Raw genomic sequence first — 25,094 nt, forward strand, 5'->3', positions numbered from 1 at the left:
CCTCCCCAATAACCCCCAAAATCTCCTGCCATTGCTGTTCCACTGTCTTCCCTGCTAGGCTCCTTCTCCAATCAACTCTGGCCAGCTCCTCCCTCATGTCTTTGTGTAGTTACCCTTATTTAATTGTAATCCTGTTACATCTGATTGCAGCTTCTCCCTCTCAAACTGCAGGGTAAATTCTATCATATTGTGGTCACTGCTCCCTAAGGGTTCCTTCACGTTAAGTTCCCTAATCAAGTCTGCCTCATCATACATCACCAAATCCAGAATTGCCTGTTCCCTAGTGGGCTCTGTCACAAGCTGCTCCAAAAAAACATCTCTTAAACATTCAACAAATTCCCTTTCTTGGGATCCACAACCAACCTGATTTTCCCAGTCCACCTGCATATTGAAGTCCCCCATGATCATTGTAATAATGCCTTTTTTACATGCTTTCTCTATCTCTTGATTTATTTTCTGCCCCACATCCTGACTACTGCTAGGGGGCCTGTAGATAACTCCCATCATGGTCTTTTTACCTTTGCGATGCCTCAACTCTACCCACAGAGATTCTATGCCTTCCGATCCTATATCGCCCCTTGATATCGATTTTACTTCATTCCTTACGAACAATGCGACCCGCCCCCTTTGCCCATCTGCCTGTCCTTTCGATAGGACACATATCCTTGGATATTTAGATCCCAGCCCTGATCCCCTTGCAGCCACGTCTCTGTGATGCCCACAACATCGTACCGGCCAATTTCAATATGTGCACCAAGCTCATTTACCATGTTCCATATACTGCGCGCATTTAGGTCCAACACCCTCAGTCCTGCATTGACCACCTCCCGTCTCACACTCGTCACCTTTTCTGCTCTGCCTGAGGGTGATGTTCTATTAGTTTGGTTCTCTATTTCCCCTTCAGTTCTGGCACCTTCTAAGCTCACTCTCTGGTTCCCTCCCCCTGCCATATTAGTTTAAATGATGTGGAGATGCCGGCGTTGGACTGGAGTGAGCACAGTAAGAAGTCTTACAACACCATGTTAAATTCCAACAGGTTTGTTTCAAATCACTAGCTTTCGGAGCACTGCTCCTTCCTCAGGAGAATATTAGTTTAAACCCTCCCGAGTGACACTAGCAAACCTCCCAGCCAGGATATTGGTGCCGCCTGAGTTTAGATGTAACCCGTCCATCTTGTAGGACCCACCCGCCCCAGAAGAGATCCCAATGGTCCAGAAATCTGAAACTCACTGGTCTATAGTTCCCTGTTTTCTCTCTACCTCCCGTTTTAAATAGCGCCGGAGTGTGGGGACTAGGGGCTATTCACAGTAACGTCATTGCAGTGTTAATGTAAGCCGACTTGTGACAATAAAGATTATTATTATCATTATAGTACTGAAGTTGTGGAGTCTATTATCAAGTATTTCATAGCACAGCATTTGGAAAGCAGTGGTGTAATCAGACAAAGTCAGCTTGGATTTACAAAAGGGAAATCAGGCTTGACAAATCTACCAGAATTCTTTGAGGATGTAATGAGAAGAGTTGACCTGGGAGAACTTGTGGATGCGGTTTATTTAGATTTTCAGAAGACTTTCTACACCGTTTCACAAAGCAGAATACTATGTATAGTTAACGCCCATGGGAGTATGGGTAGTGCCTTGAGATGGAGAGAAAGCTGGTCAGCAGACAGGAAGCAAAAAGTTGGAACAAATGGGTCTTTTTCTGATTGTCAGGCAGTGACTAGTGGGGTATCGCAGGGATCTGTGCTCAGACCCCAACTGTTCACATTATATATTAATGATTCGGACAAGAGAAAGAAATGTTTTATCTCAACATTTACAGCTGATAATTAGTTACAGGGGGGGGGGAGAGTGAGCTGTGAGGAGGATCCAGAGATACTTCAGCGGGATTTGGACAGGCTGAGTGAGTGGCCACATGCCTGGCAGATGCAGTATAATGTGGATAAATGTGAGGTTATCCGCTTCGGGAGCAAAAATAGGAAGGCAGATTATTATTAAATTGAGAGAGGTGGATACTCAGCGAGAACTTGCTGTCCTCGTGCATCAGTCGCTGAAAGTAAGCGCGCAGGTACAGCAGGCAGTAAAGAAGGCAAATGGTATGTTGGCCTTCATAGCGAGAGGATTGGAGTCTAGGAATAGAGATGTTTTACTGCAATTGTATCGGGCATTGGTGAGGCCACACCTGGAGTGTTGTGCCCAGTTTTGGTGTCCTGGTCTGAGGAAGGATGTTCTTGCTATGGAGGGAGAGCAGCGAAGGTTAACCAGGCTGATTCCTGGGATGGCGGGACTGTCATATGAGGAGAGACTGAGTCGGTTAGGATTATATTCATTGGAGTTTAGAGAATGAGGGGGTCTCATAGAAACTTACACAATTCTACCAGGATTAGACAGATTCAGAAAGAACGTTCCCGGTGGTGGGGGGAGTCCAGAACGAGGGGTCATAGTTTGAGGATAAGGGTAAACCTTTTAGGACTGAGGTGAGAAGAAATTTCTCCACCCAGAGAGCGGTGAATCTGTGGAATTCACTCCCACAGAAAGTAGTTGAGGCCAAAACATTGTAATTTCAAGAAGGAATTAGATTTGTTCTTGGGGCGAAAGGGATCGAGGGATATGGGGGAAGGCGGGATCAGGGTATTGAACTTGATGGTCAGCCATGATCACAATGATTAGCGGAGCAGACTCGAAGGGCCGAATGGCCTCCTCCTGTATCTCTGTCTGTTTCTATGTCGGGATTCTATGAACCAGATCCCAAATTAAATTCCTCCCCGGCCCACCCAGATTGGGGAGATTTTCCAAACAGGGAAGAAATTCCCAACACCAGGTCGATGACTGATCCATGAATTGTTGTGTGTTGGCCTCTATCTCTCCAGTGATATCCCATTGACAGAGTTATAAAGACTGCTCAGAGTGGAGTGTGACAGATTGAAGTGTCGGACTGCACGCGGTGTGAGCTGTCACCTGACCAATATGGGGCTCGCTCTCCAAGTGTCACATCTCCCAATAAATTACTCTCCGTCTCTTCATTCTTCCTCATTCTTTAACTTTACACCTCAACATCTTAACAGAATCATTTCACTGAAATGTGGAGAGATTATCTGGTATGAAAGTAGTGATGTGATCATTGACCCAGATTTATTTGTGAGGAAGAATCTAACACGAGACCAAATGTGTAAATGCATCACCCTCTTTATTTCACAGTGAGAATCCATTCCCAGCAGTTTGAAAAACAAAAGACAAACAAAGACTAGAAGACGATGGATTATTTACTGCACCAGACAAACCTGTGAATGGGTCACCTGTTAACGGGAGTCAGATCTGAATCGATCATTTTCTCAGTCACAGATTCAGTCTGTCGATATTCCCAAAGTCAGCTCCCACTGTGGGTTTGAGGAGATCGGAATGGAAACTTTATTCCACCTTCAGTCTCTGGATTCTAATTTTAAACTGGGATTCTTTCTCCGGTTTAAGGACCAGTTTTAAGCTGCTTCACACCTGGGTCACAAAACTCCCACTTTCACTTTCCTGACCTGGGCCCATCTGTTTCCTGAACTTGGACTGATCTGAGTCAGACCAAACCGGATTGAGAAACAACCTTTTTAATCATCCCCACCACAATGTCCAGTGTTTGATTCTCAGGACTGGCAGGAAAAGGGAATATTTTACTGCCCACACAGGGTGTGGTCTCCATTAGCAGGTTTCTCCAGTGAGTGACGTGTTCTTCCTACAGTGTCCAGTGTCTATTCCACACAGTCTGTTCTCTGGTCCATTCCCATTATATTTCAGAGCACAGGACACAGAACTATTCAAACATTGAAGCAAAATCTTCCAGATGATGCGATGAAAATCTCATTATTTTACAAATGGTGAACACACTGTCTCTTTACAGTTTAAACATTCCCTTGTAATTAAATAATTCCATCTGGAACTAACTCCGAGTGAGAGAGCCCAGGAACAGTCCCACATCTGATCACTCCATGATTTCACATTTAACAGCTTCAATACTCTGTGCTCTGTCACAAATCCCAACTCTTTTCACATCAACTTGAAACATTCTGGGCAGTATGATGGATAAATATGAATATATTCCATGGCTGTGTGAAGATGGAAAATTCTGGAACTATATCTGACACTAGGACCATCTCAGTCTCAGTCTCACAATTCATTCAAAGCAAGATTACAGAAAAAGCAAATTAGTGCAGTGATTAATCTCCGTTCCCCAATAGAGGGCCCACCACCCGGTACAATTGAGCTTTGCCCTGTATCTGTGCAGTGTGGAGACGTGTTCAGCAATGAATTTCAGACGTTGAAGGGAGACCCAATTATAAATAATATTAAGGGGAAATAGAGCAGGCGGGACTCAGAGACAGTCAAATATATCAGGGCTGGAGTCACATGTACGGTTAACGTGTGGGTGGACGATCACGTGTTTGCTCCACATTTGGTTGGTTAAGTGAGTGGTTAAGAACATGGCAGGTAGAATATGATGTGGTGATGTTTGGGCTCCTTAGTTAAGGGTGGGTGAAGTGAGTTTAGTGGGAGTGCATTCCCTGTTTATCAGACAGATTACACACTCGAGGGACAGTGTGGGAAGGTGGAGTTCAGGTCGAAGATCAGCCATGATCTTCCTGAATGGTGGAGCGGATTGAAGATTCTCTGTTTTTATTTAATTTTCACAACAGACATTGCGTTCCCTCAAAAGGTCCTTCTTGAGGGAAGGAGATTAAAACTATGCTCAGTATTCCAGATTAAACCCAATGGAAAGTTAAACAGTTTTAGAATAGAATTAAGCACATCTCACTGTTTGATGCCATGAAAGGTACAGAACCTTCCAGAAAACCTTCATTCTCCTGTCTTCATAAAACCCATTTCCATTAATCCTTGTGTGCTCAAATAAGCGATGGCAAAAAATGTGCTATTGAAGGGCTGGTTGTCTTGTTCCAAATCCTTCAGTAATTGAATCACAAGTTCTTCAGTTTGTTGTTCATTAACTTTCTTGTCAAAAGCCCTGCAACAGGATTAAGAACAGAGGATTTAATTTTTATACTTCTGACAAATCCTGTTTGGAAAGTCGGTTGCCGGGACAACAGGGACAGGAGTTGACCATTCAGCCCTTTGAGCCGCCTGCACCAGTCAGTTAGTCCACAGCTGGAGTAAGATCATCGAGAAGCTGGCCAAATGGGCAGGCAAGTGGCAGATAGAGTTTAACACAGAGAAATGTGAGGTGATGCATTTTACAGAGAGGGTGGAGAGAGTCTATCCAGACTTAATGGCTCAGTTCTAAAGAGAGTGCAGTAGCAGAGGGACCTTGGGGTGCCCGCCCAGGATAGATTCTCTGCCATTCCGGCGGGAAAAACGCCAGTGTGAGAAACATTCTCCACAATGTAGTGTGCCAAAGTCAGGATGCATGGCACTGCCCACAGAGTTGAGGGTGGAGAGCGCCCACAACCCTGGACCCTGGAGCACCACAACAGTGGGTTGGGGGAGATTGGGCCCTTGGATCGTCCATATTATGTGTTCTGGAGGGGGTCCTCCTGCTGGCCTGTTTCTGGGTGACCAATGTTGCTGGAAATCGATCTGCATTTTGAGGAGGTCCACCTTCTTTTGTCAACATGGCTCAGTGTTGTTGGACATCTTTTCAATATGACACCCGGGCAGGAGGGCGGACTACACACCATCCAGGCCTGACCCACTGCTGAAAACAGCGGAAAACACCCAGGGGAATAATTAATGATGGGTGGGAAGATTCGGAGTGTTTTCCGGCAAGAATCCGCAGCAGGAACACTCCACATTCCTGTCCACACCACAGCACTTAGTCTCAAAACGGGAGAATCCCGCCCCAGGCTGATGTTGATACAAGAGCTGACAGAAAGGAACATCAATCCCAATATATCAGTCACTAAACTCACCTGACATAGTACCAAACAGGAGGTCCAGGTTGTAATGTAACTGCTGGATCTGTTGGTTCCGGTGGATTGTTGACTTCGGGAACTATCAGGACAAACACACTGAATCTTTGTTGTATTTTGCCATTTTCCAAGTATCCAAAAACTCCCCAAGGTGCAGAGAGAGGAATAACGGTACCTGTAGACAGAGAGACACGGCATTTAACTGGGTGATCAGCTTACGGTGAGTAACATGTTACAGGCGAGGGGGCAGGGTCACTTTGGTGAGATGTGGAAAATGTTGTGATATCACTTTAAGGGAATATGTAAATGAACAAGTAGCCAGGATGTAGAGCAGCACGTGACGAACTAACTCCACCATCAACAACCAAGAAACAAATCACCCCGAAGCCCTGACAATCGTGGCTGGAGACTTCAACCAGGCCAACCTCAGGAAGGTTCCACCCAAACTCCATCAACATGTCTCCTGCTCCACCAGAGGTGCGAACACCCTGGACACTGCTACACGGGCATCAAAGGGGCCGACCGCTCCATTCCCCAACCACACTTTGGCAAATCCGACCACAGGTCGGTATTCCTACTTCCGGCTGACAAACAGCAACTCCAGCGCGCTGAGCCAGTCAGGAAAACCGCGCAGTGCTGGTCCGAGGAATCTGAGGCCATTCTCCACGACTGCTTGTAGTCTGTGGACTGGTCCATATTCAAGGCCCCGGCAGCGAACCTGGACGAATACGCAACCACCGTCACAGACTTCACCAGGAAGTGTGTCGAGGACGGTGTCGCAAAGAAGACAATACGGGTATTCCCCAAGCGGAAACCTGGCTCAACCAAAGGGTCCCCTCGCTGCTGAGGTCCCGGACGGAGGCGTTCAAGTCTGACCCCCCTGACCTCGATAAGAAATCCTGGTACGACGTACGGAAAGCCATTGGGGATGCAAAAAGACAATACCACATGAAACCAGAGTCCCAGGCCAACGACACTCACCCACGGTGACTATGGCCGGGCCTACACAAGATGACAGGCTACAAAGCAAGGCCGGGCGGAATATCTGGGGCTGGAGCATCTCTACTCGAGGAACTGAACAGGTTCAATGCCCGCTTTGAGCAGTCAGCCAATGTATCAGTGCCTCTCGCCCCAACAGCCCTGGACACACCCGTACCCACTATTACAGCCTCAGGGGTAAGAGCTGCCTTCTTGAAAGTGAATCCGCGGAAAGCGACGGGTCCCGACGGAGTCCCTGGGCGAGCACTCAGAGCCTGCACAGACCAGCTGGCGAGTGTATTCGCAGATATCTTCACCACCTCACTCCCCCGCTCTGAGGTCCCCACCTCCTTCAAGAAGACCACCACAATACCAGCACCAAAGAAGAACAAGGTAGCCTGCCTCAACGACCACCGACCGGTGGCCCTGACGTCTGTTATCATGAAATGCTTCGAGCGGCTAGTCATGAGACGGATCCCTGCCAGCCTCCCAGACGGTCTCGATCCACTGCAGTTCGCCGATCACCGCAACCGGTCCACAGCAGATGCTGTTTCCCTGGCTCTGCAATCAACACTCGAACACCTCGACAACAAGGACACCTGTGTAAGACTGCTATTCATCGACTACAGCTCCGCCTTCAACACCATTATCCCAACAAGACTAATAACCAAACTCCGCAACCTTGGACTTGACCCCTCCCTGTGCAGCTGGAGCCTCGACTTCCTCACCAACAGACCCCAATCTGTCAGGATAGGTAACAGCACCTCCTCCACAATAGTCCCCAACACCGGGGCCCCGCAAGGATGTGTGCTCAGTCCTCTACTGTACTCCCTGCACACACACGGCTGTGTGGCAAGATTTAACTCCAACTCAATCTGGAAGTTTGCGGATGATACGACTGTGGTGGGCCGCATCTCAAACAACGACGAATCAGACTACAGGAGGGAGATCACTTGGTTGCACGGTGTACCGAAAACACCCTCTCTAAATGTTGGAAAGACCAAGGAACTGATCAGCGACTTCAGGAAGCACAGCACGGCACACACTCCCGTCTGCATCAATGGCTCAGAAGGGGAGATGGTCGATAGCTTTAAGTTCCTGGGGGTCACCGTCACCAATACTCTGTCCTGGTCCACTCACGTTGATGCAACAGTCAAGAAAGCCCAAAAACGTGTCTACTTCCTACGGAAGCTAAAGAAATTCAGCATATCTGCATCAACTCTCACAAACGTCTCCAGATGTGCGATAGAGAGCGTCCTATCCAGCTGCATCACAGCCTGGTATGGAAACTGCTCGGCCCAAGATCGCAAGAAACTGCAGAGTGTGGTGAACTCAGCCCAACGCATCACACCAGCTTGCCACCCCCCACATTGATTCTGTCTACACCTCCCGCTGCCTCAGGAAGGCAGGCAGCATTATCAGAGACCCCTCCCACCCAGGCATTGCCTTCTTCCAGACCCTTCCATCAGGCAGAAGGTACAGAAGTCTGAAGACCCGGACATCCAGACATAGAAACAGCTTCTTCCCCACAGCTACCAGACTCCTCAACGACTCCCCCTCGGACTGATCTGTTCCCTGTAAGAACACTGTTCACGACGCCCTATGCTGCTCTTGTTTGGCCTTGTTCCGCACTGTAACCAATCACTATTTGTTGATGTATCATTTGTTCCCCTGGCCGCAGAAAACTACTTTTCACTGTACTGAGTAACATGTGACAATAAATATCAATCAACCAATCAATGGATCAATTCTGGATCCGTGCTGCCGTCCCCTTCCATCACATGAGTTGAAATTTTGCTAACAGTTTATTGTAAAAATGGTAATTTGTCAAACTCGTTTTGAAAGTTTACATATATAACATCAACTGGACATCGTCAACCACCATTAACCATTAAACATTCACCCTCAACCACCATTAACCATTAAACATTCACCCTCAATCACCATAAACCATTAAACATTCACCCTCAACCACCATTAACCATTAAACATTCACCCTCAACCACCATTAACCATTAAACATTCACCCTCAACCACCATTAACCATTAAACATTCACCCTCAACCACCATAAACCATTAAACATTCACCCTCAACCACCATTAACCATTAAACATTCACCCTCAATCACCATTAACCATTAAACATTCACCCTCAACCACCATTAACCATTAAACATTCACCCTCAACCACCATTAACCATTAAACATTCACCCTCAACCATCATTAACCATTAAACATTCACCCTCAACCACCATTAACCATTAAACATTCACCCTCAACCACCATTAGCCATTAAACATTCACCCTCAACCACCATTAACCATTAAACATTCACCCTCAACCACCATTAACCATTAAACATTCACCCTCAACCACCATTAACCATTAAACATTCACCCTCAACCACCATTAGCCATTAAACATTCACCCTCAACCACCATTAACCATTAAACATTCACCCTCAACCACCATAAACCATTAAACATTCACCTTCAACCACCATTAACCATTAAACATTCACCCTCAACCATCATTAACCATTAAACATTCACCCTCAACCACCATTAACCATTAAACATTCACCCACAACCACCATTAACCATTAATTATTCACCCTCAACCACCATAAACCATTAAACATTCACCCTCAACCACCATTAACCATTAAACATTCACCCTCAACCACCATTAACCATTAAACATTCACCCTCAACCACCATTAACCATTAAACATTCACCCTCAACCACCATAAACCTTTAAACATTCACCCTTAACCACCATTAACCATTAAATAACTGGACGCAGTTAGTTACACAGGATTTCTCTTTAACAAGGTAGAATTTCCTGTCACTGAGTCTCAGACAGGAGCCAGCATTCTCGCAGCATCCACTGAGCTGAGAGAGATGCAGTTTCTCAGCTTCCACAAGGGTTCATGTCGACTCCAAGAGCGGGTTCATGCCTGACAAGGAGCCTTTATTACACTCGGGAAATTCAGCAACCACAGCTGGAATCTCACTCCCAGCACAGGTGGGAAACCTTCCCGGATTCTGGAAACATAAAGCCTGAAGGTATCAAAGAAGTAGGGCTCAGGGGATCATGGGATATGGGGGGAAGGCGGGAACTTGATGATCAGCCATGATCATAATGAATGGCGGAGCAGGCTCGAGGGGCCGAATGGCCTCCTCCTGCTTCTATTTTTTCGGTTTGTTTCTATGTGTGTAAGTAGCCCATAATAGCGCCTCAACCCACTAGTCACATGTGAGCGAGGAACGCTCTGGGATTGACAATTCTTTGCTCAGTGTGTCAGTCTGTACAGAAAGTTTCAAACGTGACAGGTTAAAGAGTGAGTGGCTGTTTTATAATCTGTTGTTACTTTGAAGGAACATCTGACATACCTGCAACATTCCCACAACGTGCATAACTGAATAGTTTGTCCTGACCGATCGCCAGCGCACTTTCAATATCCACGGCATCAACTTCAGTTTGAACCCATTGGTGAGATTCGAATTCCATCTCAACATAATTCTAAAACAAGAAAATAAAATCCATCACCATGTGACACAACTGAACTCGCACCAAAACACATCAGTGTTGAGGGGACTGTCCTCGTTCCCAGGTGTGGGAGCAGTATTCATGTCCTGCATGGACTGACCTGGTAAAAGGGTTTGGAATTTTTGATGGGAGTCTTGGCATCACCACTTCCAGATTGATTTTCCTGACCCCCTCATGCACTCTGTCAACTTTAGAGTTATCCTGCCCATTGGGCCTCACACCTTCCCCTTGGGCTTTCAATGAAACAAATATAGAGAATGTTCTGGAAGGCCATCGACACTGAATCATGTCCAGTAATTGTGTTTCCCTTTGGCTGTTTTACCACATTACTGAAACAGAAAGGTTTCAATGGGTTAGGAATTGGTCCTCGTATCCAGGCACTAATCCAGATGAAAAGAAAACAATGTCATTGGACCATAAGAAATAGGAGCTGGAATCGGCCCAATAACGCCTCAAGCCTTTTTTTTAGAAAATATTTTATTGAAGCATTTGTAATTTTCACAATTGAACATATTGACATTTCTAAAACAATCGCGCGGGTTGACGCACAAAATACCCCCTAAAAGAACAAACAATAAACCACGTCCCCCTCTTCTCCCGCCCTGTCCCCAATTACCCGGAGACTAAGCTCCCTGTCCTTATTTAACATTCCCCTGCCTTCTGTTTTCCTCCCCTCCCCCCCTTTTCCCTTTCCCCCTTACTGCTGACGTTCAATGTTTGTCAAAGAAATCGATGAACGGCTGCCACCTCCGGGCGAATCCCTGTATTGATCCTCTCAGAGCGAACTTGATTTTCTCCAGACTGAGAAACTCTACCATATCGCTGACCCACACTCCTGACTTCGGAGGCTCCGAGTCCCTCCATCTCAGCAAGATCCGTCTCCGGGCCACCAGGGAGGAGGAGGCCAGAATATCAGCCTCCCTCCCTCCCCCCCCCTTTGCCCCCGGATCCTCCGACACCCCAAATATTGTTAATTCTGGACTCAGAGTTACCCTACCTTCCCGGACTTCGACATAACATCCGCAAATCCATCCCAGAATACCCTCAGTTTCGGACATGCCCAAAACATATGGACATGGTTGGCCGGGCTACCCCCACACTGCCCACATCTGTACTCCACCTCCTCGAAGAACCTACTCATCCGGGCTACCGTTATGTGGGCCCTGTGGGCCACCTTGAACTGAACCAAGCTGAGTCTAGCTCAGGACGAGGATGCATTCACCCTTTTCAAAGCTTTTCCCACAGTTCAGTTCCCAGCTCCCCTCCTAGCTCCTCTTCCCACTTCCTCTTCACCTCTCTGACAGGGGCCCCTTCCCACCCTAACAATTCCCTGTATATCTCCGAAACATTCCCACTCCAATCCCTGTTTTTGACAGCACTTTATCCTGTAGTCCCCTCAGGGGGAGGCGAGGAACGCTTGGGACCTGCCTCCGTACAAAGTCCCGCACTTGAAGATACCGAAACCCGTTCCCACCCGGCAAGTCAAACTCCTGCTCTAATGTCTCCAAGGTCGGGAAGCCCTCCTGGATGAATAGATCCCCAAACCTCTGAATCCCTGACTGCTGATATACCTTAAAGCCCCCATCCAGCCCCCCCCCGGGACAAACCGGGGATTGTCACAGATCGGTGACCACACTGATGCCCCCTCCAGTCTCATATGCTGCCTCCATTGCCCCCACACCCTCAGGGCTGCCACCACCACAGGGCTTGAGGAGCACCGAGCCGGCGAGATCGCAGGGTTTAGATGAAAGATACTTTTTATAATCCAAGTGAAATAAAGGTTACTTTATGAGAAAGCCATAAAAACATAATAACTGTGAGAAAGAGAATATAAACCCAGAGACCAGAGCAGGAACTACCAGAACTCAGAGAGAACTCAGAGAGAGAGAGAACCTTACTCGGTGACAGGAAAGCACCATCGGGGGACCGAGCAACCCAGAGAAACTAGCAGAAGATCCAAAATTAACTGATTGTCAAGAAAGACTTAAAGTCTGCAACTGGTCCCCACAAGTCAAGACCTTATTTGCCTTTCTAACAAAAGTAATTTAATCTTTTTTAACTAGAATGTAAAGTTAAGCTCAAGTTGTTAACCTGAAAGAGTGGTTATTATTACCATTTTGTAAGTTTACTGTACTTTACTTAGCAAGCCGGACCCGTAGGTGAGCTCCTAGGTGGTAAGTAAATAAAATTCTTCTCTGAAGATACAGGTTATGCTGGGGGATAACTTGAAACATTAGTTTGACCCGAATAGCACCCGCTTAAGTCTGCATAGGAGTCAGGGAGTTCAAATCCCTGCTCACCAGTTAGAATATATTGACCCGGGCAGCACGGTGGCACAGTGGTTAGCACTGCTGCCTCACGGCGCGGAGGTCCCGGGTTCGATCCCGGCTCTGGGTCACTGTCCGTGTGGAGTTTGCACGTTCTCCCTGTGTCTGTGTGGGTTTCACCCCCACAACCCAAAACTGTGCAAGCTACGTGGATTGGCCACGCTAAATTGCCCCTTAATTGGAAAAAATGAATTGGGTACTCTAAAATCTAAAATCTCAAAAAAACAAATTGTCAAAAAAAAAGAATATATTGACCCTTTTCTGGTATCGAGGGAAATTCTAAGAATAGTGGTGAGGTAAAAACTACACTCCCCAGGAATTGATTCATGCCCTCCTCCCCATCCGGGGGTTCCGACTCGTATAGCTGGCTATACAATTCCCGGGACCCCCCCGACACGAGCTTCTTTTCGTGCTGCTTTCTGCGAGACTCTCAGATCACGAGTATATGTCACTTCCTGCTAGTGACATCACAGGGTTAACCCTTCACAGGACCTGTCCGAATATACTCCATTATACTACACCCCGAGGAACCTGGAATCCTAAATTTACCTTGTTATCTTGTCTGTTTCAATGAGATCGCTCTCATTCTCCTAAATTCCAGAGAGTTCCCGACAATATGATTCCTTTCAGTATTGGACAACTCTGTGACCCAGGAATCAACCCAGTGAATCTTCACTGCATCATCTCCAAGGAATGGACGTCCTGTTTTGGATCCGGTGCGAGCGTGCGTACCCTGGTCGAGGCCAGAGTGGGCCTCCAGGACTGGCAGTGCCAGGTGGCGGGGGAGTCTCAGGGATTACCCGCACCCTAGTCCCATGGAGATGCCTGGGGGCCACCGGGCACCCCGAGGGAGGAGGAGGTGCTGGGCCCGTGCCGGAGACTCCCGCAGGGGAGGTGTCAGAACACCGCAGCCCCAGACTCCACCCCTCCTGTCCCTGGAGCCTCCAGTGGGCAGCAGGCAGAACAGGCCGGCACCACACCACCTGGGACACACGGGCAGGAGCCGGGCCCATCCAGGCCCGATCGCCGCAGAAGGCACCCGCCAACCGGGACCCAGGTGGCAGGGCGGGAATCACAGCAGGGCCTCCTCCACTCCTGCTGTACCGTCTGGGGAACTACCTAGGCGCAGTGTTAGGGCTGGAAGGCCAGAACGTTAGACACCAGTTAAGTTGGCACGGGTGCAGGGCACAGTTTCGAGTTAGGGTCTCGGGTTTTCACATTAAACACCAGTTCACACCGTTCCAACCTGCCTCGGTGCTCTGTCAGGGTGTGAGGGGTGGGCTGGTCTGGGCGGGCCACAGAGGAGGTGGGGGGGGGGGGAATGGGCGGATGTTGTGGGTGGCGAGGGCTCCCCATGGTACACTCCCCCCCCACCCCCCACCTCCCACCCCACCGACCGTGTGGTGGACTGGCCAGCTGGCATGCAGGGTTCACCCAGGTGGAAGGTGCGACCGTGGGCATGAGGCAGACATTGTCAAACGATGTGGAGCACGGAGCTCATGGCAGAGCGGGCTGTCATCACCCTCCATCCCATGGCTCCGACCCGCTGTTACTGCCAACCCAGGGCCCCCAGCTCGGAGCGCCGCAGGTATGTATCACCGAGCGGCAGGCGGGGGATGTGGGGGCCTGGTGGTGGGATGCGGTGTCCGTGCCCCAGGACAGATTCCCCCCCCCGTCTAGTTGGTGAACATGGAGACGATCAGTCCCGTGCCCATTGGCCCCGGTGCACACATCGTGCGGCCCCCTGAGCTGCCCATTGCAGGGGACCCGGGGGGGGGGTCTCCCTATCACTGGGGACCCTGGGGGGGGGGGCTCACTGTCACAGGGGTCTCTGTGGGGGGGTCTCACTGTCACAGGGGTCTCTGTGGGGGGGGGGTCTCCCTATCACAGGGGTCTCAGTGGGGGGGTCTCACTGTCACAGGGATCTCTGTGGGGGGGATCACTGTCAGAGGGGTCTCTGTGGGGGGGTTCTCACTGTCACAGGGGTCTCTGTGGGGGGGTCTCACTGTCACAGGGGTCTCTGTGGGGGCGGTCTCACTGTCACAGGGGTCTCTGTGGGGGGGGTCTCCCTATCACAGGGGTCTCTGTGGGGGGGTCACCCTATCACAGGGGTCTCTGTGGGGGGGTCTCACTGTCACAGGGGTCTCTGTGGGGGGGTCACCCTATCACAGGGGTCTCTGTGGGGGGGTCTCACTGTCACAGGGGTCTCTGTGGGGGGGGTCTCCCTATCACAGGGGTCTCTGTGGGGGGGTCTCACTGTCACAGGGGTCTCTGTGGGGGTGGTCTCTCTATCACAGGGGTCGCTGTGGGGGGGGGGGGATCTCCCTATCACAGGGGTCTCTGTGGGGCGTCTCCCTATCACAGGGGTCTCTGTGGGGGGGTCTCCCTATTACAGGGGTCTCTGTGGGGTTCTCCCTATCACAGGGGTCTCTGTGGGGGGGTCTCTCTATCACAGGTGTCGCTGTGGGGGGGGGGTCTTCCTATCACAGGGGTCCCTGGGGAGTTGTACCACCCCTGTTGTTGTGGGTTGGGGGGGGGGGCACACACACAATCCGGTGTGTGGGGGCTGCTTTCTGGGGTGTAGGGTGGGGGTCTGGTGTGAGGGGAGTGGGTTTGAGCTTCGGATGGGCTCAGATGGCTTCACAGCTCCAGGGTCCCAGGTTCGATTCCCCGCTGGGTCACTGTCTGTGTGGAGTCTGCACCTTCTCCCGTGTCTGTGTGGGATTCCTCCGGGTGCTCCAGGTGCCAAGGGGGCAACGTCACGGGAGGGCCACGATGGTGGAGACCACGGCCGGGATTCCAAGGAGGAGGTAGGGGTCGGCGTGGGGGGGACGTCAGAGATGTCGCGACGGCACTGCCGCGGCTGTGGGAGGGGCCTTTGCCGGGGAGGAGGCCGACCAGGGTAGGGAGGGTGGGGTCGGATATGGTGTCGGGGGGGTCAGGGGTTGGGGTGGGGCGGAGTGGGGAGTGTCGGGGATGGGGGGTGTGGAGCGTTGTGGAGGGGTCGAAGGTAGGTGGGAGGGGAGTGTCGGGGAGGGGTCGGGGGTGGTGAGTGTCGGGGAGGGGTCGAGGGTAGGCGGGTGGGGAGTGTCGGGGAGGGGTCGGGGGTGGTGAGTGTCGGGGAGGGGTCGAGGGTAGGCGGGTGGGGAGTGTCGGGGAGGGATCGGGGGTGGTGAGTGTCGGGGAGGGGTCGGGGGTGGGGGCATGGGGAGTGTTGGGGGGGGATCGGGGGTGGGGAGTTTCGGGGAGGGGTTGGGAGGGGGGAGTGTCGGGGAGGGGTCGGGAGGGGGGAGTGTCGGGGAGGGGTCGGGGGTGGGGAGTGTCGGGGAGGGGTCGGGAGGGGGGAGTGTCGGGGACGGGGAGGGGGTGGGGAGTGTCGGGGAGGGGGTCGGGTCTGGGGTGGAGTGTCGGGGAGGGGTTGGGTGGGGGGGTGGGGGGTTGGGGGGGCGATGTGGAGGGGTCGGGTGTGAGGGGTAAGGGGTGTGGGAAGTGTTGGGGAGTGGTCGGGGTGGGGGTGGAGTGTCGGGGAGGGGTCGGGGTGGGGGAGTGGAGTGTCGGGGAGGGGTCGGGGTGGGGGTGGTGAGTGTCGGGGAGGGGTCGGAGGTGGGGGGTGGGGAGTGTCAGGGAGGGGTAGGGGGTGTGGGGGGAGTGTTGGGGGTGAGTTTGGGGTTCGGGGTTGGGAGGGTGTCGGGGAGGGGACGGGGGTGGGGGGGTGCGGGGAGTGTTGGGGAGGGGTCGAGCGTGGGATGTCACGGTAGCACAGTGGTTAGCACTGTTGCTACACAGCGCCAGGGTCCCAGGTTCGATTCCCGGCTTGGGTCACTGTCAGTGCGGAGTCTGCACGTTCTCCCCGTGTCTGCGTGGGTTTCCTCCGGGTGCTCCGGTTTCCTCCCACAAGTCCCGAAAGACGTGCTGTTGGTGAATTGGACATTCTGAATTCTCCCTCTGTGACCCGAACAGGCGGCGGAATGTGGCGACGAGGGGATTTCCACAGTAACTTCATTGCAGTGTTAATGTAACCCTACTTGTGACACTAATAATGATTATTATTATTATCCTGTCCATGCCCCTCATAATCTTGTAGCCATCGATCAGATCGTCCCTCAGTCTTCTCTACTCCAGCGAAAACAGCCCAAGCCCCAACCTCTCTTCATAACTGAAATGTTCCGTCCCAGGCACCATCCTGGTGAATCTCCTCTGCACCCCCTCCAGCACCCCCTCCTTCCTATAATGTGGTGCCCAGAATTACACACAGTACTCCAGCTGTGTCCTCACCAATGTTCTGTACAACTCCAACATCACCTCCCTGCTTTTGTAATCTCTGTCCCGATTGAGAAAAGCCAGTGTCCCATTTGCCTTTTCCACCCCCCTATTAACCTGCCCTCTGCCTTCAGAGACCACCCTCAGCTTCCTGCCTCTCAGCCAATTGTGGGTCCAATGTGTCTCTTTGCCTTGGGTGCCATGGGCCCTGACTGGATCAGTCTGCCACGAGGGACCCTATCAAAAGCCTGGCTAAAGCCCATATCGACCACTCCAAATGCATTCCCCTCATCAACACTCCTGCTCACCGCCTCAAATAATTCAACTGTATTTGTCAAGAAAGACCTTCCACGCTGACTATCCCTGATTAATCCGTGTCTAAAGTACAGATAGATTCTGCTCCCTCAGAATACTTTCCTGATCCCAGCCTTGAATTTAGAAACCATTAACTGTGTGAGTGCCGGGTCCCGGGATGTGTGAACCGCCCGGGGCAGATATTTCACTGTTTATTCCAGTTCACACACTCAGCATTGACAAGCCTCCCTGCCTGAGTCAGACAGATGTTTGACAGTAAAGAGAGTAAAGGGGACTCGAGCCAAAAACACAGGCATTAAATAAATTCCACTGGTACAAATATTACAGAATGCAGTCAACTCTGAACTATACTCACCTTGTCCTTAATGACGACTTCGGGTTTAAGGCATTCCTCTTGTTCACAGAGTTCGATCATCTCGTCTACCGCATCCTGTGCAGCGAGTTGGTTCCAGAAGAGGACACACACGGTTAAGACGATTCTCAGCATCTTGGTGTCGGTACAGGTCACTGGTGAATTCACTGAATGACCCTCAGCACCTTCAGCTCGATCTGCAGTTTGAGCAGAGAGCTCAGGGATTTTTATACAGTTTTTAGTGGATGATTTTGAATAAAGTTTAGCTACGGGAACATCAGACGTTGAAGAAACGCCCCAGCTGATTAACTATGGAAATATTTTTTGGTGTTTTGACCACAGCCTGGAATTTAGAAACCATTTAGAAATTACTTGCGGCACGGTATCACAGTGGTTAGCACTGTTGCTTCAGTGCTCCAGTGTCCATGGTTCGATTCCCGGCTTGGGTCACTGTCTGTGTGGAGTCTGCACGTTCTCCCCGTGTCTGCGTGGGTTTCCTCCGGGTGCTCCGGTTTCCTCCCACAAGTCCCGAAAGACGTGCTGTTGGTGAATTGGACATTCTGAATTCTCCCTCTGTGTACCCGAACAGGCGCCGGAATGTGGTGACTAGGGGATTTACACAGTAACCTCATTGCAGTGTTAATGTAAGCCTACTCGTGACAATAATATAGATTAATATTATTATCTCTGTGATGCCAGTTGCTGGGAAATGTGAACCGCCCGTGGCAGATATTTCACTATTGATTCCAGTTCACACACTCAGCATTGATCCCCCTGCCTGAGTTAGACAGGAAATGTGAACCGCCCGGGGCAGATATTTCACTATTGATTCCAGTTCACACACTCAGCATTGACCCCCCTGTCTGAGTTAGACAGGAAATGTGAACCGCCCGGGGCAGATATTTCACTATTGATTCCAGTTCACACACTCAGCATTGATCCCCCTGCCTGAGTTAGACAGGAAATGTGAACTGCCCGGGGCAGATATTTCACTATTGATTCCAGTTCACACACTCAGCATTGACCCCCCTGCCTGAGTTAGACAGGAAATGTGAACCGCCTGGGGCAGATATTTCACTATTGATTCCAGTTCACACACTCAGCATTGATCCCCCTGCCTGAGTTAGACAGGAAATGTGAACCGCCCGGGACAGATATTTCACTATTGATTCCAGTTCACACACTCAGCATTGACCCCCCTGCCTGAGTTAGACAGGAAATGTGAACCGCCCGGGGCAGATATTTCACTATTGATTCCAGTTCACACACTCAGCATTGACCCCCCTGCCTGAGTTAGACAGGAAATGTGAACCGCCCGGGACAGATATTTCACTATTGATTCCAGTTCACACACTCAGCATTGACCCCCCTGCCTGAGTTAGACAGGAAATGTGAACCGCCCGGGGCAGATATTTCACTATTGATTCCAGTTCACACACTCAGCATTGATCCCCCTGCCTGAGTTAGACAGGAAATGTGAACCGCCCGGGGCAGATATTTCACTATTGATTCCAGTTCACACACTCAGCATTGATCCCCCTGCCTGAGTTAGACAGGAAATGTGAACCGCCCGGGGCAGATATTTCACTATTGATTCCAGTTCACACCCTCAGCATCGATCCCCCTGCCTGAGTTAGAGAGGAAATGTGAACCGCCCGGGGCAGATATTTCACAATTGATTCCAGTTCACACACTCAGCATTGACCCCCCCTGCCTGAGTTAGACAGGAAATGTGAACCGCCCGGGGCAGATATTTCACTATTGATTCCAGTTCACACACTCAGCATTGACTCCCCTGCCTGAGTTAGACAGGAAATGTGAACCGCGTGGGGCAGATATTTCACTATTGATTCCAGTTCACACACTCAGCATTGACCCCCCTGCCTGAGTTAGACAGGAAATGTGAACCGCCCGGGGCAGATATTTCACTATTGATTCCAGTTCACACACTCAGCATTGACCCCCTGCCTGAGTTAGACAGGAAATGTGAACCGCCCGGGGCAGATATTTCACTATTGATTCCAGTTCACACACTCAGCATTGATCCCCCTGCCTGAGTTAGACAGGAAATGTGAACCGCCCGGGGCAGATATTTCACTATTGATTCCAGTTCACACACTCAGCATTGATCCCCCTGCCTGAGTTAGACAGGAAATGTGAACCGCCCGGGGCAGATATTTCACTATTGATTCATGTTCACACACTCAGCATTGACCCCCCCGCCTGAGTTAGACAGGAAATGTGAACCGCCCGGGGCAGATATTTCACTAGTGATTCCAGTTCACACACTCAGCATTGACCCCCCTGCCTGAGTTAGACAGGAAATGTGAACCGCCCGGGGCAGATATTTCACTATTGATTCCAGTTCACACACTCAGCATTGACCCCCCTGCCTGAGTTAGACAGGAAATGTGAACCGCCCGGGGCAGATATTTCACTATTGATTCCAGTTCACACACTCAGCATTGACCCCCCTGCCTGAGTTAGACAGGAAATGTGAACCGCCCGGGGTAGATATTTCACTATTGATTCCAGTTCACACACTCAGCATTGACCCCCCTGCCTGAGTTAGACAGGAAATGTGAACCGCCCGGGGCAGATATTTCACTATTGATTCCAGTTCACACACTCAGCATTGACCCCCCTGCCTGAGTTAGACAGGAAATGTGAACCGCCCGGGGTAGATATTTCACTATTGATTCCAGTTCACACACTCAGCATTGACCCCCCTGCCTGAGTTAGACAGGAAATGTGAACCGCCCGGCGCAGATATTTCACTATTGATTCCAGTTCACACACTCAGCATTGACCCCCCTGCCTGAGTTAGACAGGAAATGTGAACCGCCCGGGGCAGATATTTCACTATTGATTCCAGTTCACACACTCAGCATTGACCCCCCTGCCTGAGTTAGACAGGAAATGTGAACCGCCCGGGGCAGATATTTCACTATTGATTCCAGTTCACACACTCAGCATTGACCCCCCTGCCTGAGTTAGACAGGAAATGTGAACCGCCCGGGGCAGATATTTCACTATTGATTCCAGTTCACACACTCAGCATTGACCCCCCTGCCTGAGTTAGACAGGTTTCTGGTGGGAAAGGAAGTCGAGGGTTATGGGGACAGGCAGCAAAGTGGAGTTAAGGCCACAGTTTGATCAGACATGATCTAATGGAACGATGGAGCAGTTTGGAGGGGCTGATTGATCTACTCCAGCTCCAATCTTTTTTTATTCATTCTTGGGATGTGGGTGTTGCTGGGCGGGGCCGGCATTTGTTGCCCGACCCTAATTGCCCTGGAACTGAGTGGTTTGCTAAGACAAGCCAGTGGACAGTGCGGAAGGATGTTACAAGTTACAGAGGGACATAGATAAGCTGCAGCGCTGGGCTGAGAGGTGGCAAATGGAGTTTAATGCAGAAAAGTGGGAGGTGATTCATTTTGGAAGGAATAACAGGAAGACAGAGTACTGGGCTAATGGTAAGATTCTTGGCAGTGTGGATGAGCAGAGAGATCTCGGTGTCCATGGACATAGATCCCTGAAAGTTGCCACCCAGGTTGAGAGGGTTGTTAAGAAGGCGTCCGGTGTGTAGTGGACTAGCCAACACTAAGGGCATTCAAATGGTCATTGGATAAAAATATGGACGATAAGGGAATAGTGTAGATGGGCTTTAGAGTGGTTTCACAGGTCGGCGCAACATCGAGGGCCGAAGGGCCTGTACTGCGCTGTAATGTTATATGTTCTCAGAGGAAACTGCATTGCTGTGGGTCTGGAGTCACGTGTAGGCCAGACCGGGTAAGGGCGGCAGATTTCCTTCCCGAAAGGACATTAGTGAACCAGGGGGGATTTTATCAATCAATCGACTTTAAATTCCAGATTTTTTTTATTGAATTAAAATTTCACCACCTGCCAGAGTGGGATTCGATCCGGGGATCCCAGAGCATTCCCCTGGATTACTTGTCCAGCGACAAGGCCACTGCGCCACCTCCTCCTCTAATGATTTGATGCCAGCACCTGTTGCGATGCAGCATCCTCTGTATTTAGCCGAGAGAATCCGTTCCCAGCCTTTTGTAAAACAAGACACATAAAGGTGAGAAGACATTGTTTAATTTACTCCACAAGAAATACCTGGCAATGGGCTGCCTTTAATCGGAGCAATGACCACACAGAGAATCCCTATAGTGCAGAAAGAGGCTATTCGGCCCATTGAATATGCACCGACCCTACCTAGGCCCACTCCCCACCATATCCCCATAACTACAGCTAACCTTTGGACACTAAGGGGCAATTAACATGACCAATCCACCAAGCCTGCACATCTGGACTGTGGGAGGAAACCGGAGCACCCGGAGGAAACCCACGGAGACACGGGGAGAAGGTGCAGACTCCACACAGTCACCCGAGGCTGGAAATGAACCCGGTCCACTGGCACTGTGAGACAGCAGTGTTAACCCGGGTCCCAGGCACTGTGAGACAGCAGTGTTAACCCGGGTCCCAGGCACTGTGAGACAGCAGTGTTAACCCGGGTCCCTGGCACTGTGAGACAGCAGTGTTATCCCGGGTCCCTGGCACTGTGAGACAGCAGTGTTAACCCGGGTCCCTGGTACTGTGAGACAGCAGTGTTAACCTGGGTCCCTGACACTGTGAGACAGCAGTGTTAACCCGGTTCACTGGCACTGTGAGACAGCAGTGTTAACCCGGGTCCCTGGCACTGTGAGACAGCAGTGTTATCCCGGGTCCCTGGCACTGTGAGACAGCAGTGTTAACCCGGGTCCCTGGTACTGTGAGACAGCAGTGTTAACCTGGGTCCCTGACACTGTGAGACAGCAGTGTTAACCCGGTTCACTGGCACTGTGAGGCAGCAGTGTTAACCCGGTCCACTGGCACTGTGAGACAGCAGTGTTAACCCGGCTCCCTGGCTCTGTGAGACAGCAGTGTTAACCCGGGTCCCTGACACTGTGAGACAGTAGTGTTAACCTGGGTCCCTGACACTGTGAGACAGTAGTGTTAACCCGGTCCACTGGCAGTGTGAGACAGCAGTGTTAACCCGTGTCCCTGGCACTGTGAGGCAGCAGTGTTAACCCGGGTGCCTGGCACTGTGAGACAGCAGTGTTAACCCGGGTCCCTGGCACTGTGAGACAGCAGTGTTAACCCGGGTCCCTGGCACTGTGAGACAGCAGTGTTAACCCGGGTCCCTGGCACTGTGAGACAGCAGTGTTAACCCGGGTCCCTGGCTCTGTGAGACAGCAGTGTTAACCCGGGTCCCTGGCACTGTGAGACAGCAGTGTTAACCCGGGTCCCTGGCACTGTGAGACAGCAGTGTTAACTTGGGTCCCTGGCACTGTGAGGCAGCAGTGTTAACCCGGGTCACAGGCACTGTGAGACAGTAGTGTTAACCCGGTCCACTGGCAGTGTGAGACAGCAGTGTTAACCCGTGTCCCTGGCACTGTGAGGCAGCAGTGTTAACCCGGGTGCCTGGCACTGTGAGACAGCAGTGTTAACCCGGGTCCCTGGCACTGTGAGACAGCAGTGTTAACCCGGGTCCCTGGCACTGTGAGACAGCAGTGTTAACCCGGGTCCCTGGCACTGTGAGACAGCAGTGTTAACCCGGGTCCCTGGCTCTGTGAGACAGCAGTGTTAACCCGGGTCCCTGGCACTGTGAGACAGCAGTGTTAACCCGGGTCCCTGGCACTGTGAGACAGCAGTGTTAACTTGGGTCCCTGGCACTGTGAGGCAGCAGTGTTAACCCGGGTCACAGGCACTGTGAGACAGCAGTGTTAACCCAGGTCCCTGGCACTGTGAGACAGCAGTGTTAACCCGGGTCACAGGCACTGTGAGACAGCAGTGTTAACCCGGGTCACAGGCACTGTGAGACAGCAGTGTTAACCCGGGTCCCTGGCACTGTGAGACAGCAGTGTTAACCCGGGTCCCTGGCACTGTGAGACAGCAGTGTTAACCCGGGTCCCTGGCACTGTGAGACAGCAGTGTTAACTTGGGTCCCTGGCACTGTGAGGCAGCAGTGTTAACACTGGTCCCTGGCACTGTGAGACAGCAGTGTTATCCCGGGTCCCTGGCACTGTGAGACAGCAGTGTTAACCCGGGTCCCTGGCCATGTGAGACAGCAGTGTTAACCCGGGTCCCTGGCACTGTGAGACAGCAGTGTTAACCCGGTCCACTGGCACTGTGAGACAGCAGTGTTAACCCGGGTCCCTGGCTCTGTGAGACAGCAGTGTTAACCCGGGTCCCTGACACTGTGAGACAGTAGTGTTAACCTGGGTCCCTGACACTGTGAGACAGTAGTGTTAACCCGGTCCACTGGCAGTGTGAGACAGCAGTGTTAACCCGTGTCCCTGGCACTGTGAGGCAGCAGTGTTAACCCGGGTGCCTGGCACTGTGAGACAGCAGTGTTAACCCGGGTCCCTGGCACTGTGAGACAGCAGTGTTAACCCGGGTCCCTGGCACTGTGAGACAGCAGTGTTAACCCGGGTCCCTGGCACTGTGAGACAGCAGTGTTAACCCGGGTCCCTGGCTCTGTGAGACAGCAGTGTTAACCCGGGTCCCTGGCACTGTGAGACAGCAGTGTTAACCCGGGTCCCTGGCACTGTGAGACAGCAGTGTTAACTTGGGTCCCTGGCACTGTGAGGCAGCAGTGTTAACCCGGGTCACAGGCACTGTGAGACAGCAGTGTTATCCCGGGTCCCTGGCACTGTGAGACAGCAGTGTTAACCCGGGTCACAGGCACTGTGAGACAGCAGTGTTAACCCGGGTCCCTGGCACTGTGAGACAGCAGTGTTAACCCGGGTCCCTGGCACTGTGAGACAGCAGTGTTAACCCGGGTCCCTGGCACTGTGAGACAGCAGTGTTAACTTGGGTCCCTGGCACTGTGAGGCAGCAGTGTTAACACTGGTCCCTGGCACTGTGAGACAGCAGTGTTATCCCGGGTCCCTGGCACTGTGAGACAGCAGTGTTAACCCGGGTCCCTGGCCATGTGAGACAGCAGTGTTAACCCGGGTCCCTGGCACTGTGAGACAGCAGTGTTAACCCGGTCCACTGGCACTGTGAGACAGCAGTGTTAACCCGGGTCCCTGTCTCTGTGAGGCAGCAGGTTAACCCATGTCCCTGGCACTGTGAGGCAGCAGTGTTAACCCGGGTCCCTGGCACTGTGAGACAGCAGTGTTAACCCAGGTCCCTGGCTCTGTGAGACAGCAGTGTTAACCCGGATCCCTGGCACTGTGAAACAGCAGTGTTAAACCGGGTCCCTGGCTCTGTGAGACAGCAGTGTTAACCCGGGTCCCTGGCACTGTGAGGCAGCAGTGTTAACCCGGGTCCCTGGCTCTGTGAGACAGCAGTGTTAACCCGGGTCCCTGGCACTGTGAAACAGCAGTGTTAAACCGGGTCCCTGGCT

At 51.4% G+C, this 25,094-nt stretch overlaps 1 protein-coding gene across 1 annotated transcript in view; it reads right to left on the reverse strand.

The window, feature by feature from the left end:
- Nucleotides 1-3,217: 3,217 nt before the first annotated feature.
- LOC140411226 (heme-binding protein 2-like) overlaps nucleotides 3,218-25,094 on the reverse strand; it is a 34,771-nt gene continuing 12,894 nt past the window's right edge. The window contains exons 2-5 of the mRNA XM_072500332.1: nucleotides 17,696-17,889; nucleotides 10,282-10,411; nucleotides 5,906-6,080; nucleotides 3,218-5,004 (exon numbers count right to left, since the gene is read on the reverse strand). Coding sequence (XP_072356433.1) covers nucleotides 4,839-5,004; nucleotides 5,906-6,080; nucleotides 10,282-10,411; nucleotides 17,696-17,827 — 603 coding nt within the window. The 5' untranslated portion in view covers nucleotides 17,828-17,889 and the 3' untranslated portion in view covers nucleotides 3,218-4,838. The remainder of the gene's footprint in view (nucleotides 5,005-5,905; nucleotides 6,081-10,281; nucleotides 10,412-17,695; nucleotides 17,890-25,094) is intronic.

Source organism: Scyliorhinus torazame, chromosome 4 (assembly GCF_047496885.1).
Source record: "Scyliorhinus torazame isolate Kashiwa2021f chromosome 4, sScyTor2.1, whole genome shotgun sequence".
Taxonomy (NCBI): Eukaryota; Metazoa; Chordata; class Chondrichthyes; order Carcharhiniformes; family Scyliorhinidae; genus Scyliorhinus; species Scyliorhinus torazame.